The sequence below is a fragment of the Platalea leucorodia genome (genome assembly GCF_965183815.1).
Source record: "Platalea leucorodia genome assembly, chromosome: W".
Classification (NCBI taxonomy): Eukaryota; Metazoa; Chordata; class Aves; order Pelecaniformes; family Threskiornithidae; genus Platalea; species Platalea leucorodia.
In genome coordinates, this window is record NC_138859.1 from 22,819,616 (window position 1) to 22,834,597 (window position 14,982).

At 43.6% G+C, this 14,982-nt stretch overlaps 1 protein-coding gene and 1 long non-coding RNA gene across 3 annotated transcripts in view; both read right to left on the minus strand.

The window, feature by feature from the left end:
- Positions 1–9,787, minus strand: part of LOC309601881 (growth hormone receptor-like) — a 164,330-nt gene extending 154,543 nt beyond the window's left edge. The window contains exon 1 of the mRNA XM_082335124.1: positions 9,688–9,787. Coding sequence (XP_082191250.1) covers positions 9,688–9,736 — 49 coding nt within the window. The 5' untranslated portion in view covers positions 9,737–9,787. The remainder of the gene's footprint in view (positions 1–9,687) is intronic.
- Positions 9,788–10,627: 840 nt separating this feature from the next.
- On the minus strand, positions 10,628–14,603 carry LOC309602020. Of its 2 annotated transcripts, none has more exons than XR_014230616.1 (3): positions 12,790–14,603; positions 11,537–11,704; positions 10,628–11,065 (listed from the first exon to the last, which is right to left on the minus strand). It is a non-coding gene; the product is annotated as an uncharacterized lncRNA (long non-coding RNA). The 2 variants fall into 2 exon arrangements; XR_014230617.1 differs by having other exon boundaries at positions 11,450–11,704.
- Between the last annotated feature and the right edge of the window lie 379 nt (positions 14,604–14,982).

A 14,982-nucleotide genomic window follows, 5' to 3' on the forward strand; every position in this document is an offset into this window, starting at 1 on the left:
AGTCATTATTATTGACATCTTTTTTTCACACTTCAGTATCAGGAAATAAAACAAAACCTGCAATATAAACAAACAGTATGTGTACTAACTGCTCACATATAAAATGAGTTGGTGAAAGACATAAGTAGTTTGATGCAAAAATACCATCTTTCCATTTTCTGTGTTTTGTTATGAGCTGGTGCATTGACAGGCTCCTACAAAACACTGCAACCAGTACGCCATTTGGAAAGCATAGCAATGCAAGCCTCTGGCAAAACGAGCCCTACACTATATTTCTACTCTTACCACACAGATCTACCCATAAAGTGACATAATCATTATAATAATTAATTTTAAAAAAATCAGTATGAAAATATACTTCTGAGTGCAATTCAAGTTACATTTGAATTTTTAAATCATCTTGAGGGTTTGTTTTTTTACTGTGTTTTAGTCCAGCCATCTCATTCATTCTTAAACAAATCATTACACTTAAACATGCCCTTTTGATTTCTGGTCACGTAACATCCAGTTTTCACCTTAAGACAGTGCAACCAAATAGTTCAGAGTCTATAACTTCAGTCTTTCCAATATCAGCCAACAAATCTCCAGGCTTTCACGTCCTGGTCTTTTACTTACACATATTCCATTTTGTTTCAGAAATTATCCACAATCTATATGCAGTCCCTGGCTTTTTATCCTTCACACCTATAACTTCCTCTCCTTTTCTGCATAATTTAGTAAAACTGAAACACCTATAGAACATGTTTGCCCACTGTGGAAAACTTCTTCCCCCTTCTACTCTGAGATCTGTGGTTAACCAGGCTCTCAGGTTCCTTAGGCTTGAAATAACATTCAAATGATAGGTCAAAATTCTTCAAAAAATTAATTATATCTGAAATTCATACCCTAGTATACAAAATAGGAGAATGACTACAGAAGCTTCTGTTATATTGTTCAATGTCAACGTGAACAATTAATGCACAGCATGAAAATCGGGAGGAGAGTCTCTCTTCCTAAATCTTATGTTCTTTCTTTTTGATGGATGGACTTTTTATTCCCACTGGATCCATAAAGCTCCCTTGGGCTCTTACAGAGAGAGCCCTCAGCCTGCAGTAGTAGAACAGGAGAGGAAAAGGGACCTGCAATGATTTTCACAATACTTTTGGTTACTTTAATAAAATATTAACTTTTTTATAATTGGAAAAAAAACAATAGAACAGGCTAAAACAAATGCATGGGCACAACAGTAAACAGCATTACTTTTTCCATCATGGCATTAAGTGCATTCATCTATGTCACAAGTTGGATCAAAGACACAAGCGCACAATGTATCGCTTATTTCCCTTGTACATTGGATACATGTTCTACAGTTATACACAATAAGCCTGAAAAATCAATGATGTATAAAGCATTTTCATGCAAATATTCTTGCTCTCCTTCTTGCTCCAATGCAAGTTAGGCAGACCCCTCACACCACTTAAACAGGTGAATGCCATCTTGCCTTAATGTCACCAGCCAGCATCCTTGTGGTCAACCAAAGCCTTAAGAACAATCAGGCAGTATCCACTGTAGTTAACACATGGGTGTGCCTTACGGTGGATAAATTACACGTCACTAAAAAAAGCGTGTCTGGACCCAGTACGATCAAAGAAATTAATTCTCTCAAAGGTACCTATTATTTCAAGGAAATTAGCTATTCAAGCAAAATACTTAACTAAGAAGCATCAGTAATGAGGCACAGGCTGCTTTACAACAGTGACTGCTTTTTCTGAAATGGTTTCTGAACTGATATGGCCTCCTTATTATATGCACCTTAGTGCTGTAAGATACCAGAGCTCATCACGCTTCCACAAAAATAGCCTTCCTCACAGGGAGGTGGAGGGGCCATTTCTCCCTGTCCCGGGTTGCAGTCCCTCCGTGCCGTACATGCCATCCTGCACCAGTGGAACTGGCTGGCGTACAGGAGGACAGCAGTGACTGTATCACGTAACAAGCATCTCTTCTGTGCAGTGTTTGTTACCACCACCCAGCGCAAATGGACCCTGAGACTCACTGCTGCTCTCCAAAGGTCAGAAATCACAGCTAAAAAGTGTAAAATGCTCTCATACACTCTCTCTGATCCTATCGCAGTAACATTGCAGCCACAAGCAAGAACAGTTTATCTACACATACTGGACCAAGCAGGTCAGCACTGGCTGGAACAAGCACAAGTCAAGTCTGAAAAGTTTTGCCTGCATGTACTTCAGTTACATGTGTGGATGAGCCAAGAACTGCAAATGGATTCAGGAAAAATAGGCAGGATTTCCCACTGCACACTGTAAATCATTCCTTCTAGTGGCTCAACTCACTGAGGCAAGTACAGCCCTAGAATATGCCCTACAAAAGCCAGGACTCAAACTGGAAGACCAAAGCTCCAGCATAAGCACAGCTCACTGGGCTTGATCTGCACGCACTGTGAAGTACAGATGGGCTCATGGAGTCCCAGAGCCCCGACCATGCTATATTCTGCCCTGTTTACTTAACATCTGACTTAGTCCTTAGAGCTGCTCTGTGCCCGAGTTCAAACTGTCACAGTCATTACAAAAGCAACAGTTTTCTTGGGGGTTTCTTTGTAAGTAAAAGTTCCATAGAGTTCCCTGGACATACCTTTTCTTCTTATGCATTCTTCTTCCCGTAACTAGGCTCAGCCATAAAAAGCAATCAAATCTGAAGATATGCCATGTCATTACTTCTAATTGCTTTTCTTCTCTCAGTCTTCATCCCAGACCTTCCTTACTCTAGGCAGAACAAATAAAGTTTGGTCCCAAATGTAATCACAATCAGGCCTCTTCAACTCATGTGAAGCAAGGGACAAGAACCATAATCTAGAAGGAATCCTGCTTTCTTATACCTCTTCACTCACTTTTTATAGCATCGCATAAAGCCACAAGCAGTCTCATGAACAGTCAAAAAACCAAACAGTTCAAGCTTTTGGGGATGAAAACAGTATACCAGGCATCACTTAAAACAATTATAAGTTAATAAAGTAGGTTCATAACATGGTTCTTGAGCAAACACAATTTAATAAGCATTTGGTACCAAATTCAAACATTTGCAGTCATGCGATAAAGGAAAGCCCACTGCATCAATTCATTCTCAAGATAACACTGACATAAATTCCTATGTGTGTATGAAAAAGGCATGCAAAAAAAGAAAAAAACCATGAAATATAGCAGAAAACAGGCTGCTAGCTGAACATTTGAGAGCAGCTGGGAATAAGGCATACAGTTCGTGAAGTGAAACAAAAACTGACAAACATGCTCATTTAACAGAGACAGCTGAAATAAAATTTGTTGGTTCTTTCAGTCTATTTCTCCTGGCCTACAGACTCTCTTTCCTCTCTCTCACAGTCAGACCATTGCTACCCAATCCCCAAACTCCAACAGGCACAAAAAGACTTGTTCAGCTATATCAATAAGGTTGTAGAGATGAACCACATACAGAATAAAACCCCAAACTGTTGCATACTGGTCAGGCACACAGGCATCTGTTCACAGAACTAACATAGGTAGTTTCTATCTACAGGTTACCAGCAACACATCCTAGAGATCTACTGGAATATGGAGCCAGCCCACTGGGATTTGAACGAACCCAGTATTTTATAGGTGCAGCAGATTTTCAAGGCTAGAAACAGCCATTGGATACTTCTACCTGGACAAGAACAGGCAAAAATACTTCTGTTCTCCCGAAGTTCTAGGCTGGCCAGACCTGAACCAGCACCACTGCAAAAGCTGGAGTGCTGAGCGACCATATCTGAACTGCCCAGGACCGCAATGCCACGACAGCCTGGGCTACAAGCAAATAGCTACTTAGCACAGTGCTGGAACAGCTCCTGATAATAGGTCAGGATTTTTTTCTCCTACTGAAGGGCCAAGTTTTACCAATCTCATTTTCTCCTGAGGCAGTAAACTTCAAACTCAGTTTAAGCACTTGAATGATGCAACATGATGGTGAGGAGACCAAGTTATAATTAATAACCTAACTCTTTCCAACTACCCCTCAAAGGAGTTGTGTGTTAGCTGCTGACAAATCTGTATTGCACAAAATTACTCTGTAGAGCATCTGAAATATTACTTTATGTTTGGATTGACTACTTATAAAACAAGTTTGAAGACTGTAATGGATTTATGGCAGTATTTAAACAGCTTTTTAAGTTCTATATGTTAATTATCTCCATCCCTATTATTGCCCAGTGTTTAAATGGTACCCAAATGCAACTGATTATTCATATTTATGTCTTCCTACATTATCTTTGTTCTAGGATTATGAGTGTAAGCTTATTAAGCAATCGGAGACAGAAACCTTTCACCTTAATGAGTGTAAAGCTGGTGAAGCATCTTCTCTTTGCACATTCTAAGTTCAGTTTCCCACATTATACACCCTACATAGTGATCTGTGCTTGATGCACAGGCCTAGCAGGTCTAGCACTATGATACCCTAACACTGTGTGTCTCTAAGTGACTACAGAAAAGGAGAGATGGGAAAGCGTAACTCCTTCCACACCAGAAGAATGGGTGCTGTATTTACTCTCTAATGTAGAGAGGTTAAAATTTTCCCCTAAATTTACCAGAGCTCCATAGCCTCCCATCTGCGTTCCCTGCGTAGAGTTCGTTGTCTCCACCACATCTCCAGTGTTCTCCATACAGCCCTGTATTACCTCTCCTTCCCCTATATGACCACATTCCCACACAGTAGATCCCTTCCACAAAACATAACTGTTAGTTCAGCCATGTAGCAGGACAAAAGACTACGTTGCAGACTGTATCACTACACAAATAGGAGTATCTTAATAACTCAAAGTTATAAAATTGAGTATGATTTAGAAGATACAGATGTCAGCATCGCGGTCAGTGGATTTTTGGAAAGTCGAAAGACTAACATAAATGTGATTAGAATGATAAGTATGAATACCATGACGGCTGAAGTTTTAGAGCTCATAAATGAGGAGCGCTTGATTACCACTATAATCCTTTAGCTACTGACTACATGGATAACAAATGCAGTGGGACAACCTTACACCTGAAAAGTTATTCTGAACTGATTGCCTGTGCGCATGCATCCACACACTTAATAAAAGTCTCTCTCACATCAGTGACCATTAATGCTCAAAGCAGATGACTAGACAAGGGTGTTTTCCAGCAGTTATTCCTTCAGTAAAAATCATTTTAAGTGTCCTTTACATCCCCACAACATTGTACCTCTGAAATGCTCAGCAAAAAGTAGGAAAAAAAAAATTACCTTGTTTAGGTAAGACATTAAGTCCCATCCTATTGCAAACCACCCTGCTACTGTGAAGCATTTCTGAAGTTTATATTAACTTACTAATAAAAAAATAAAGTTTCTGGTGATGACTTTCTTTTCAATAGAATACCTGCTTTCTAAAGGTCAATAAAATATCATGCTTAAATGTATTTTCTTTTCATAATCTGCAGCAAATGTGATACGGAAAACATCCATCTCTGTCAGAAAACAGCCTTTACAGTTTACTAGGAAAAATTGTTTCTCATACATTGAGAACCAGCTCTTTGGCAAGACGATGCTTGTTACATTTCTCATGAACTAAAATTATGTGTAAATAAACACCTACCTCACACAAAGAACTTAACTTGGGATTCATATACAATAAAGAAAGATTTCCCTTAATAAACAATTTGAGCACAAAGTGTTCCTTCCTGTCATAAATCTGTTCCTGCCAAGCTAGGATCTCATTGCATCAGCCTTTCGCCTTCACCACGACTGTAGTGGCAGCCTCATCGCCTCCCTGCCTGCTTTCCTCACACTGCCCTCTTCCCAGAATTACCATCCCAACTCCACTGGGCCAAAGATTCATCTTTCCATCAGATCAATATATGATGAAAAAATAAGCAAGATCCTTTTAGTTAAAATGAACCTGAGCCTTTAGCAAACCCTTCATTCAGGGACTCCCATGTGGACTGAGGGGACTCGTTATTGCACTGCTGGTTTCCTTTCCTTTCCTTTCCTTTCCAACAACTTCTTGTTATTACTATCATTTTTATTTATTTGCAATGCTTTGAAAACGTTTTAACACCTATCTTGAGATTGCAAGAGCTTCAACTGGGCTGAATGCAAGTGCTATCATGTCTGATAAAACTTTTTTTTTTAAATCAGACAAAAAATAATCAAAGCATCTCTGCCTATGTTGCTTTCTCAATGACAAATATTCACAGCTTCTATTTTATCAAATAAGATATATAATGTTATATTTATTCAGTTCAATGCTCCCATTAGTAGCACAAGATAAATACTAGCTTTGATAAAAACCAATTTCTGCAGCAAAAGGAAGCTTCATTTGATAGGAGCAAGGCCTACCTTTAATTTATATACACATTAACAGAAATGCACGCATAGTCAAGGGAAAGAGACCCTGTGAGTAAAATTTATATATTGGTCCTTTTAGGTTGTATATTATACTTTCTCAACCTCCAGATCATGGTAAAGAAAGGTACCAACCCAGAAATAGGGGAATTGCCATCAAAGATTTATTTTAGCTTTCCCTACTGGAAACGGGCACAAGAGGTCACATACAGTATCGCATGCTACTTCAGTTAGTAAAAACATGCAGAATCGAGCTCCGTACATCTCCCCAACACACCCAGCATGGCGCAGACACCCAAGTGCTCTCTGGGAGCAGTGCTGCTGTGCTGCATGGTGCTACAAAAAAATAACACCTCTATAAAAGTGGCTATAGAGCCCCCAAGTTTATATATTTGCATGGTGCTGTGCTGTGCAGACATATCAACACCAGGAGACAATGAAACAGCCCATAGTAATAAAAAATGCTTGACCATACTCAGAGAATTTGACTCCAAAATATTTGGGGGGTATCTATGACTTCTCTATACATTAGAGTAGGCTTCAGCAGTTATTTTCATCTATTTAATAAAAGTACCACTACCATTTACTGGCAATTTTAGAAATGACTCCTCAGAAGCACTGCAACCTGTCTTGTTTGTCAATCCTTTATAATTATTAAAACACACTAATGTCCTGAATTAACACAGCAAGTAGCAATTCTAGTAATGCAAGACTGAGATGTGGTAGAGATAAAAGACACTGCATTCCTATTTAAACATTTCAAGCTATCTGAATAACTTTCAGTAATACTTATATTTATCACTGAGAGCCACAAAACATCTCAACTGCAATCTACTCTAATATCAATATTTAAAATAACATCTTTTAAATAAATGCTGGTATTTTAAATAAATCTTACTAAATGCCCATATATTGGTTCTATTTCAAACTACATTTTTCATCACTGATGTGAGCAACCAAGCCTATGCTATAGCTAAGAGTCTTTCAGATTTAAGTTAAGCACATATTTACCTTGTAAGTAATTTCAATTTTTCCTATCAGTAAACACTTGCTTAAAGGTTCACAGGATTTAAAAGGGATCCATCTCAAGTGGTGGGCTACAGTTTTTTAATTGCTTCATTCTTATTTCTGATTTAACCACGAACAGAAAGATGACCAGGTCTGGATCTTTTGTAGTTGCTACACTAGGAGGAAAGGGAAGCTGTGACTGAATACAGTAAGTTAATAATACACTAGATTCTGAACGAGATATACACTACTGAAAATATGAGTAACTGTAATGCACATCCACTCACTTGATCTCTAGAATTAGCCTTGTGAAAGTTTGCAACAAATATCACTGAAGATGTTGCTGTGAGAAAACAAGTTATTCCTGCAATAACACATTCTATTTCAGATACTTCTGCTCAGAATATTTGCAGTATTTGTTTTTAAAAATATTCTCTTCAGCTTTTCTTCATGTGCAGTACTTACAGCAGACCACACACTAAGAAACTCAATCAATTATCAATGGCATGAAAAATTAATGTTGTGGTTTAACCCCAGCTGGCAACTAAGCACCACACAGCCGCTCACTCACTCCCCATCGGTGGGATGGGGGAAGAGAATCGGAAGAGTAAAAGTGAGAAAACTCATGGGTTAAGATAAGAACAGGCAGGTGTTCAGCCATCCCCAGGAAAGCAGGGCTCCATCATGCGTAACAGTTACTTGGGAAGACAAACACCATCACTCCGAACGTCCCCCCCTTCCTTCTTCTTCCCCCAGCTTTATAGAATCATAGAATCATTAAGGTTGGAAAAGACCCTTAAGATCATCGAGTCCAACTGTTAACCTATCACTGCCAAGTCCACCACTAAACCATGTCTTCGAGCACCACGTCTACCCTTCTTTTAAATACCTCCAGGGATGGGGACTCAACCACTTCCCTGGGCAGCCTGTTCCAGTGCCTGACTACCCTTTCGGTGAAGAAGTTTTTCCTAATATATGCTGAGCATGACATCATATGGTATGGAATAGCCCTTTGGTCAGTTGGGGTCAGCTGTCCCAGCTGTGTCCCCTCCCAACTTCTTGTTCACCCCCAGCCTCCTGGCTGGTGGGGTGGTGTGAGAAGCAGAAAAGGCCTTGACTCTATGTAAGCACTGCTCAGCAATAATGAAAACATCCCTGTATTATCAACATTGATTCCAGCACAAATCCAAAACATAGCCCCATACAAGCTACTGTGAAGAAAATTAACTCTACCCCAGCCAAAACCAGTACAACTAAAAAAAAAAAAAAAAGAGGGGAAATTGTATAAACTGGAATAAATCACAGAAGAAACACTCCAAATAGATCCATTATGGCAGGAAAAACTGAGACACTGGCAGCTCACATACCATTCTCGCTCTGCTTTTAAAATTCAAGTCCATAAAAAAAAATAAATAAAAAGAAAAGAAGGTTTCTCTAAAGAACAGTGTTTAGCCAGATCTCTAAGGCCATGTTTTCCCTCTCCAGACAACTCCCCCGTCATCTCCCTTCATCACCCACAGCACACGGGGTCACAAACTTTTTCGCCCCCACGCCTGCCTCCTGCTAGCCGTCCATACCGCGTGTCCGCGGCCACAACCGGTTCTGACGCCCGCTGCCACGGCCCGTGTCCGGCACCCCGCTGCCCACGCCAGCGGGACACGCCGGGCGCCCCGGCTCCCGGAGGGGCGACGGTACCGACGCCGCCGCTCTGCCCCGCACTGCGGCATCGATCGCCGCCACCCGGGGACCGACCGGGACCGCGGGGCGGGCAGCCAGGGGCTGTTCAGAGACCCACCGCCACCCCCATGCGAAAGTCCGGTGGGCGGGAAACGAAGCCCGAGAGGAGACAGACCCCGGCCCGCCGGGGCTGGGGACAAGGAAGCCGCCCCGCACCCGCACCCGCCCCACGCGGAACGCGGCCGCCGCCCGGCCGCCGGGTAAGGGGCGTTAAGCCGCCGCCCAGTACTCACCAAGTAACTCAGAAACTTCCCCCAAGTTTCGGCGGCGCTGCGGGTGGCGGCGGGCGCCGCCCACCCCGGCACCATCGGAGCGCCTCAGCGAGGGGTCACCGCGCATCGCGCTCCCTCCGCCGGGCCGGCCCCAACTTCTGGAACAGTAACTACCGAAAACGGTGAGCGAGGACAGCCGAACGCGGGGCTGAGCCTGCACTCCTCCCCACCGCACCTCCTCCCGCGGGGCGGGGAGATCAGGCCGGGGAGGGGGGGACAGCCGGGGAGCGCAGGCTACCGCCCCCCTCCTCCCCGCACCCCATCTCCGCTCCTCCGCCGCGGGCAACCCGCCGAGCCCCGCCTTCGAAGCACTCACTTCGCTCCCCGCGGACCCCTCCGTGCCTGCCTTGCTCGCCGGGGCGCATGGCGCTCAGCAACAGCAGCGGCCGCCGCCGCCTCTTCCTCCTCCCATAGCCGCCGCGCCCCGCTCGGCAGCTTACTGGCTGTCAGCCGTAGGGAGGAGGGGGTCAGTAAGCGGGACCGATAGCGCGCCGGGTGAACATGACTGTTGGGAGGGTGGGGGTGGCGGCCGCCTCGGGGCGGGAGGGCCGGGCGGGGGCGGCTCCGCGCGTTCCCGGGAGAGCCGCTGGCTGTCCGGGAGCCCCAGCCGGTGCGTGTCACTTTCACTGCGCCACAGGGCTCCACCTAGGGGAAAGCAGCGGCTACTACAGAGTGTCTCCCTGCCGGGGGGGGGTTAACAGGAGGGAGAAATTCCCCCTGGAGGCCGCGGAGGGAGACGCCAGCTCCGCGATGTGGAGGGTCTGCGCGGAGAAGTTACGCCGCTCCCCTGGCAGGTCCGCGAAAGAGCGGCGCCGTGGGGATGCCTCCGGCGGCCGCTCCGCGGACCGTCCTCGGCGGAGCGGCTCGCTGGTGGGGGGCGAAGGCCCGGGCACCTGGCCCCGGCCTGTGTCGGTAAGGGCAGGGCTGGCGCCTGGGTTTGTTTTCAGGAAGGTGGTAAATTCGATTTTAGGGTGAAGCGGGTGTCAGCGTGCTGCGCGTGCAGCTGCCAGGTAGAAACGAAGTGGTTTTGAACGGCTGAAAATGCAATGATGTGCCTGGGCACCTTCCTCGACTAGGTGTCTGGCAGAGCGCACACAGGGCTAAGTAGTGCAAGCATAAACATGAGCTACAGGAAAAGGGAGAACAACTGCTTAGACTTTTCTTATAACAATACAGATTTTTCTTTTGAGAAACACCTTAGGATAGAAAACAGGCCAAATGAGCATAGTGCCATCAGTTTATTTTATTTAGGTATCATTTATGTTGACAAAGTGCCCACATGCACAAAGGAGACTTCAGCAGTGACATACTGATCTTTAAGGCCTTTACAGTGGCCTCCCCCATGCTGGCTCAGCATCTGGCTTCCTCATACAACAGAGGTGGGATGAGAGCCACACAAGCCAGCATTGCAAGAGTTTCACAATCATTTGGTAAGCCATGATGCAGAGCCCCCTCTGAAATTAACCCGGAACAGAAGAGAATTGTAGTTCACCCAAGTTCCCTGCTGTGGTTCAATGAACATGAATGCTGGTGCCATCACATGGAAGTTGTTGGGTTACAGTGGCTGGGGACGGTGCAGTTCCTGGCACCTTTCGCTGCTCAAGTTGGTGCTGCCCTTCCCTTGTTCTTGCACCAGGAGCTGTGCGACTGGGTGCTGCTTGGCTTCAGAGAGCTAGTGTGCCTCAAAGACTGACCTGTAAACAGCAAGTGATCAGTCCTCAGCCAGGCTGTCACTCCAGGCTGGTTCTCTGCCCACTCCCGTGAGTGCCAGACCAAATGGGGGGGGGAAATATGCAGCTGGGGCAACATGGACAGTCAAATGTGACCTCATCAATTTTCGATCAGCTTAAGGGAATTGAAATCTGACATGTTGATAACTATCTGCCAGAAGTGTCACTTGGGTTTTAAACTAAGGGCACACAGATACGTCTTTCTTATTCCTACACTAGAACCATCTCTTGCCTTTTTCTCATTAAAAAATTGTGGAAACAGAACTCTCTATTCTTTCAACAGTGTCAAGCAATACCATAGTGTTTCCATTAATATATGAGAAAAGGACATATAGTTTCAATTCTTACCACTGGTTAGGGGATTCACATCCACATCTCCTGGGAGATGCCTGTGCTGACAAACTAGTGGTTGTTCCTCAGGCCTTTCATTCTTACCTCTTGCTACTGAAGATATGGCAGAGCATGATTAGCAACTCATTGGGTTAGACATTGCAACCACAGACCTGATCCTGACTCTGTAGTTTTGTGGTTGGAGCACTGTGTTAGGAGAGGAAGACTTGCATTCCAGCTCCAGAGATGTTTATGGTGTTTAATACAACATTCCTGTAACATAACAAGAACAAATCTGAGATTATTACAAACTGTTTTGTATCAGCCCAGTAGCAGTGAGAGTTGAACATCTAAAATACCGCATAGATAAACCAGAGAAAATACTTTACTGCTCCCTCATTATATGTTTGAATAACCATAGATAATAATAAATCAGTAGATTTATTATATATTCCAGATTTAGACCTCCCTGCACTTTCTGTATACTAGATAGTGGTTTTTACTTCTTCACATGGCAGGTGGTTTAGTTTCACAGGGATTAACATCAAACACAGTTCACTGCCAACAGGACCAGATTTAGGCAAAAGCAGCCAAAGTAATTTTCAATCAGAAAGCTTGTGGGGAAGTGGACGGGATTGGGACGACAGGAGACAGGTAAGAGCTGTAGGTAGGTGCTGGTTTGGGGTCCTGGCTTGGGATAGCAGGGGGGCTTTGGAGGGGTGAAGGTCATCACTACAGCGGTAGGAAGGGGTTGAAAGTTTGTGCAATAGATTCTCTGAAAGTGGAAGACAAGAAAATTTGTTGGGTTTTTTTTTAATAATTAGGACTTCACCCCTAAATTAGGCTTCAAGTCTCCACACTGTCTACAGCTAGTCCTGGAGCTGCAAAAGTACAAGGGCATATGTTACGTGTCTGTAGGATAAATATCTTGAATTTTCTCCATTGCTTCAATACAAGTAAATAGCATAATACATGGTCAGTGATCTTTTGGCTTCTTTCTTATTAAAAAAGTAATGCTAGAAAAAAGAGTTTATTTGGCTGGTAGAGTTTATACTAGAAGGAAATAAAGTGACTTTTTTGTTGCTGGGCATTTTGCCAATATAATATTGCAAAATGCACTCTTAATTGATATTTCTCTACCTGCTGAGCTTTTAGACGAGGCTTGAGACTCTGAGTGCTAGTCTGAATAGCTCAAAATTCCATACCATTCGCAGTTTAAGTGAGCATGAATGTGTTTCTCTTGAGTGAAGAACTATTTATATTAAATTACTAAAATAGTTTTTATTTTTCAAAACTGCATGAAAAACTGCAGGAGACTGAAATTAAATCAAGACATTGTTCATATTCCACATTCTTACCTGCAGCTTAGGTCTATGGGATTTTTTATCTGTTTTCTTTGCTTTGTGTTTAACAATCATAGAATCACAGGAAAATTCAGCTTGGAAGGGACCTTAGGAGGTCCCCAGTCCAACTTCCTGCTTGAGGCAGGGTCAGTGAAGAGGTCAGACCTTGTTGCTCAGGGCTTCACCCAGCTGGGTTTCAAAAACTTCCAAGGATGGAGACTGCACAACACAATCTTGGGGCAACCTGTTCCACTGCTGCACTGTCCTCATGGGGAAAAAGGTTTCCTTTCTTCTCCAGTCTGAACTTCACATTTCAACTTACGCCCATTGTCTCTCCTCCTGCCACCATGCACTGCTGTGCCTGGCTCTGTCTTCTCAGTGACCTGCTTGTAGCAAGGGGAAAGCTGCTCTGAGGTGCCCCCAAAGCCTTCCCTTCTCCAGGCTGAAGCAGCCCCGTCCCTCAGGCTCCCCTCACAGGGCTGATGCTCTAGCCCCTGAGCATCCTGGTGGCCCTCCACTGGGCTCGCTCCAGTTTGGCAATGTCTCTCTTGTAGGGAGGGGGAGGGGGGCAAAACTGGATGCAGTACGCGAGATGTCATCTCATGACTGCCAAACGAAGGGGGATAAGCACTCCCCTCGATCTCCTGGCTGTGCTCCTGTTCACACAGCCCATGATGCTGTTGGCTTTCACTGCTGCCAGGGCACACAGCAGCTTGCTGTCTAAGTCCACCAGGTCCTTTTCAGCAGGACTGCTCCCCATGCAGTCAGTCCTCAGCTTGTGTCACTGCATGGGCTTCTTTCTTTCCAGGGCAGGATTTTGTATTTGTCCTGGCAGAATTTCACATGGTTCCCATCAGCCCATTCCTCCAGCCTGTCTAGGTCCTGCTGGAAGACAGTCCTGCCCTTGAGCATATTGACTGGTCCCTCCAGTTTGGTGTTATCTGCAAACTTGATGAGAGTGCACATTACCTCCTCCAGGTCATTGATACAGATGTTAAACAGGACAGATACCAGTATAGATCCCGTGGTACTCCACTTGTTACTGGCCTCCAGGCATAGGGACTATGAATCCATATTTTTTCAGTAATATAACATCTTTCTCCAATTAATCTCCACTGATCTTATTTAGATGGTAAGGGAAAAATGGAGGATGTAAAAGGAACATGTTGGTCTTGTAGAAATAAGATAGAGAATGGTTCAGATGAATCTGTGTTTCCCCTACTATGTCATGACTTTAGAAAACTAAAACTAAAAAAAAAAAAAAGCACTGGTGCTGTGTGAAACCTAAGTGATAACTTCTATAGGGAGTAAATCAATCTTTTAAGCACATATTGTGTGTTCCATCAAAATTTCTGTTCATAGGATAGGAGCAAGTCAAAATTCTGTGCAGTGGGTAGGTTAATGCCTCCTCTTTCCTCACTTCACCTTCTTAATGTTCTCTATTCATCTAAGATATAAGAATAGCTGAAAGAAGAGAAGCATTCTTTCAATCTAAATTTCTATCATAAATTGAATTGCAGAAAAAAGTACCATTTAGGTTATTTTGTTACGGCACACGATTGCTTGCCACAAAAAGAAACCACACTAATAAAATGCATGTTCCAACCATGATCAGACTTGTACCAAGAGTTGGGAATGCACAGTACTTGCTGTATGCAAAAATAAAACCAATATTTAATAGCAGCTCTACTCTCAGCCTCTGAATATGTGGAAAATTTTAGGTTGTGGGTTGCCTGGGTTACTTCCTTTAAAGCTACAGAGCAAAGCTTCCTTGAATACTTTATATGAAAGCAGAATAATTACCTAACCAACAAATATCTGTGGAAACAGAGTATTTTCTTTAAGGAACTAATCTCCAAGGAATCAATATGAACATGCATGCAGGAGAGGAAGGCACAGGCAAAGTGAGAAAGGAAAATGAAGGAACACCCTGCTATAGTCTGCAGTCTCTTGCTCTCTCTTTCTGTTGTTTCTAAGGCATCCATCATGTTGTTATCTACAGCTAATATAAAATGAAGACCCATCTGACTCTGTAATGAATACATTGACTTTCTGGTTCTCTGGGAAAAGAAAAGTGATAATGGAGATATTTTGCTTGCTTTGTTTCTGAAGAAGGGAGATGGAGGAGAGTAGAAGTGAAGGTTTTGCTTCAGCCAGTATATTTGGTGCCCATTTTTTTTTAAGGCAAGGAATTTCAAACCTGGTGTT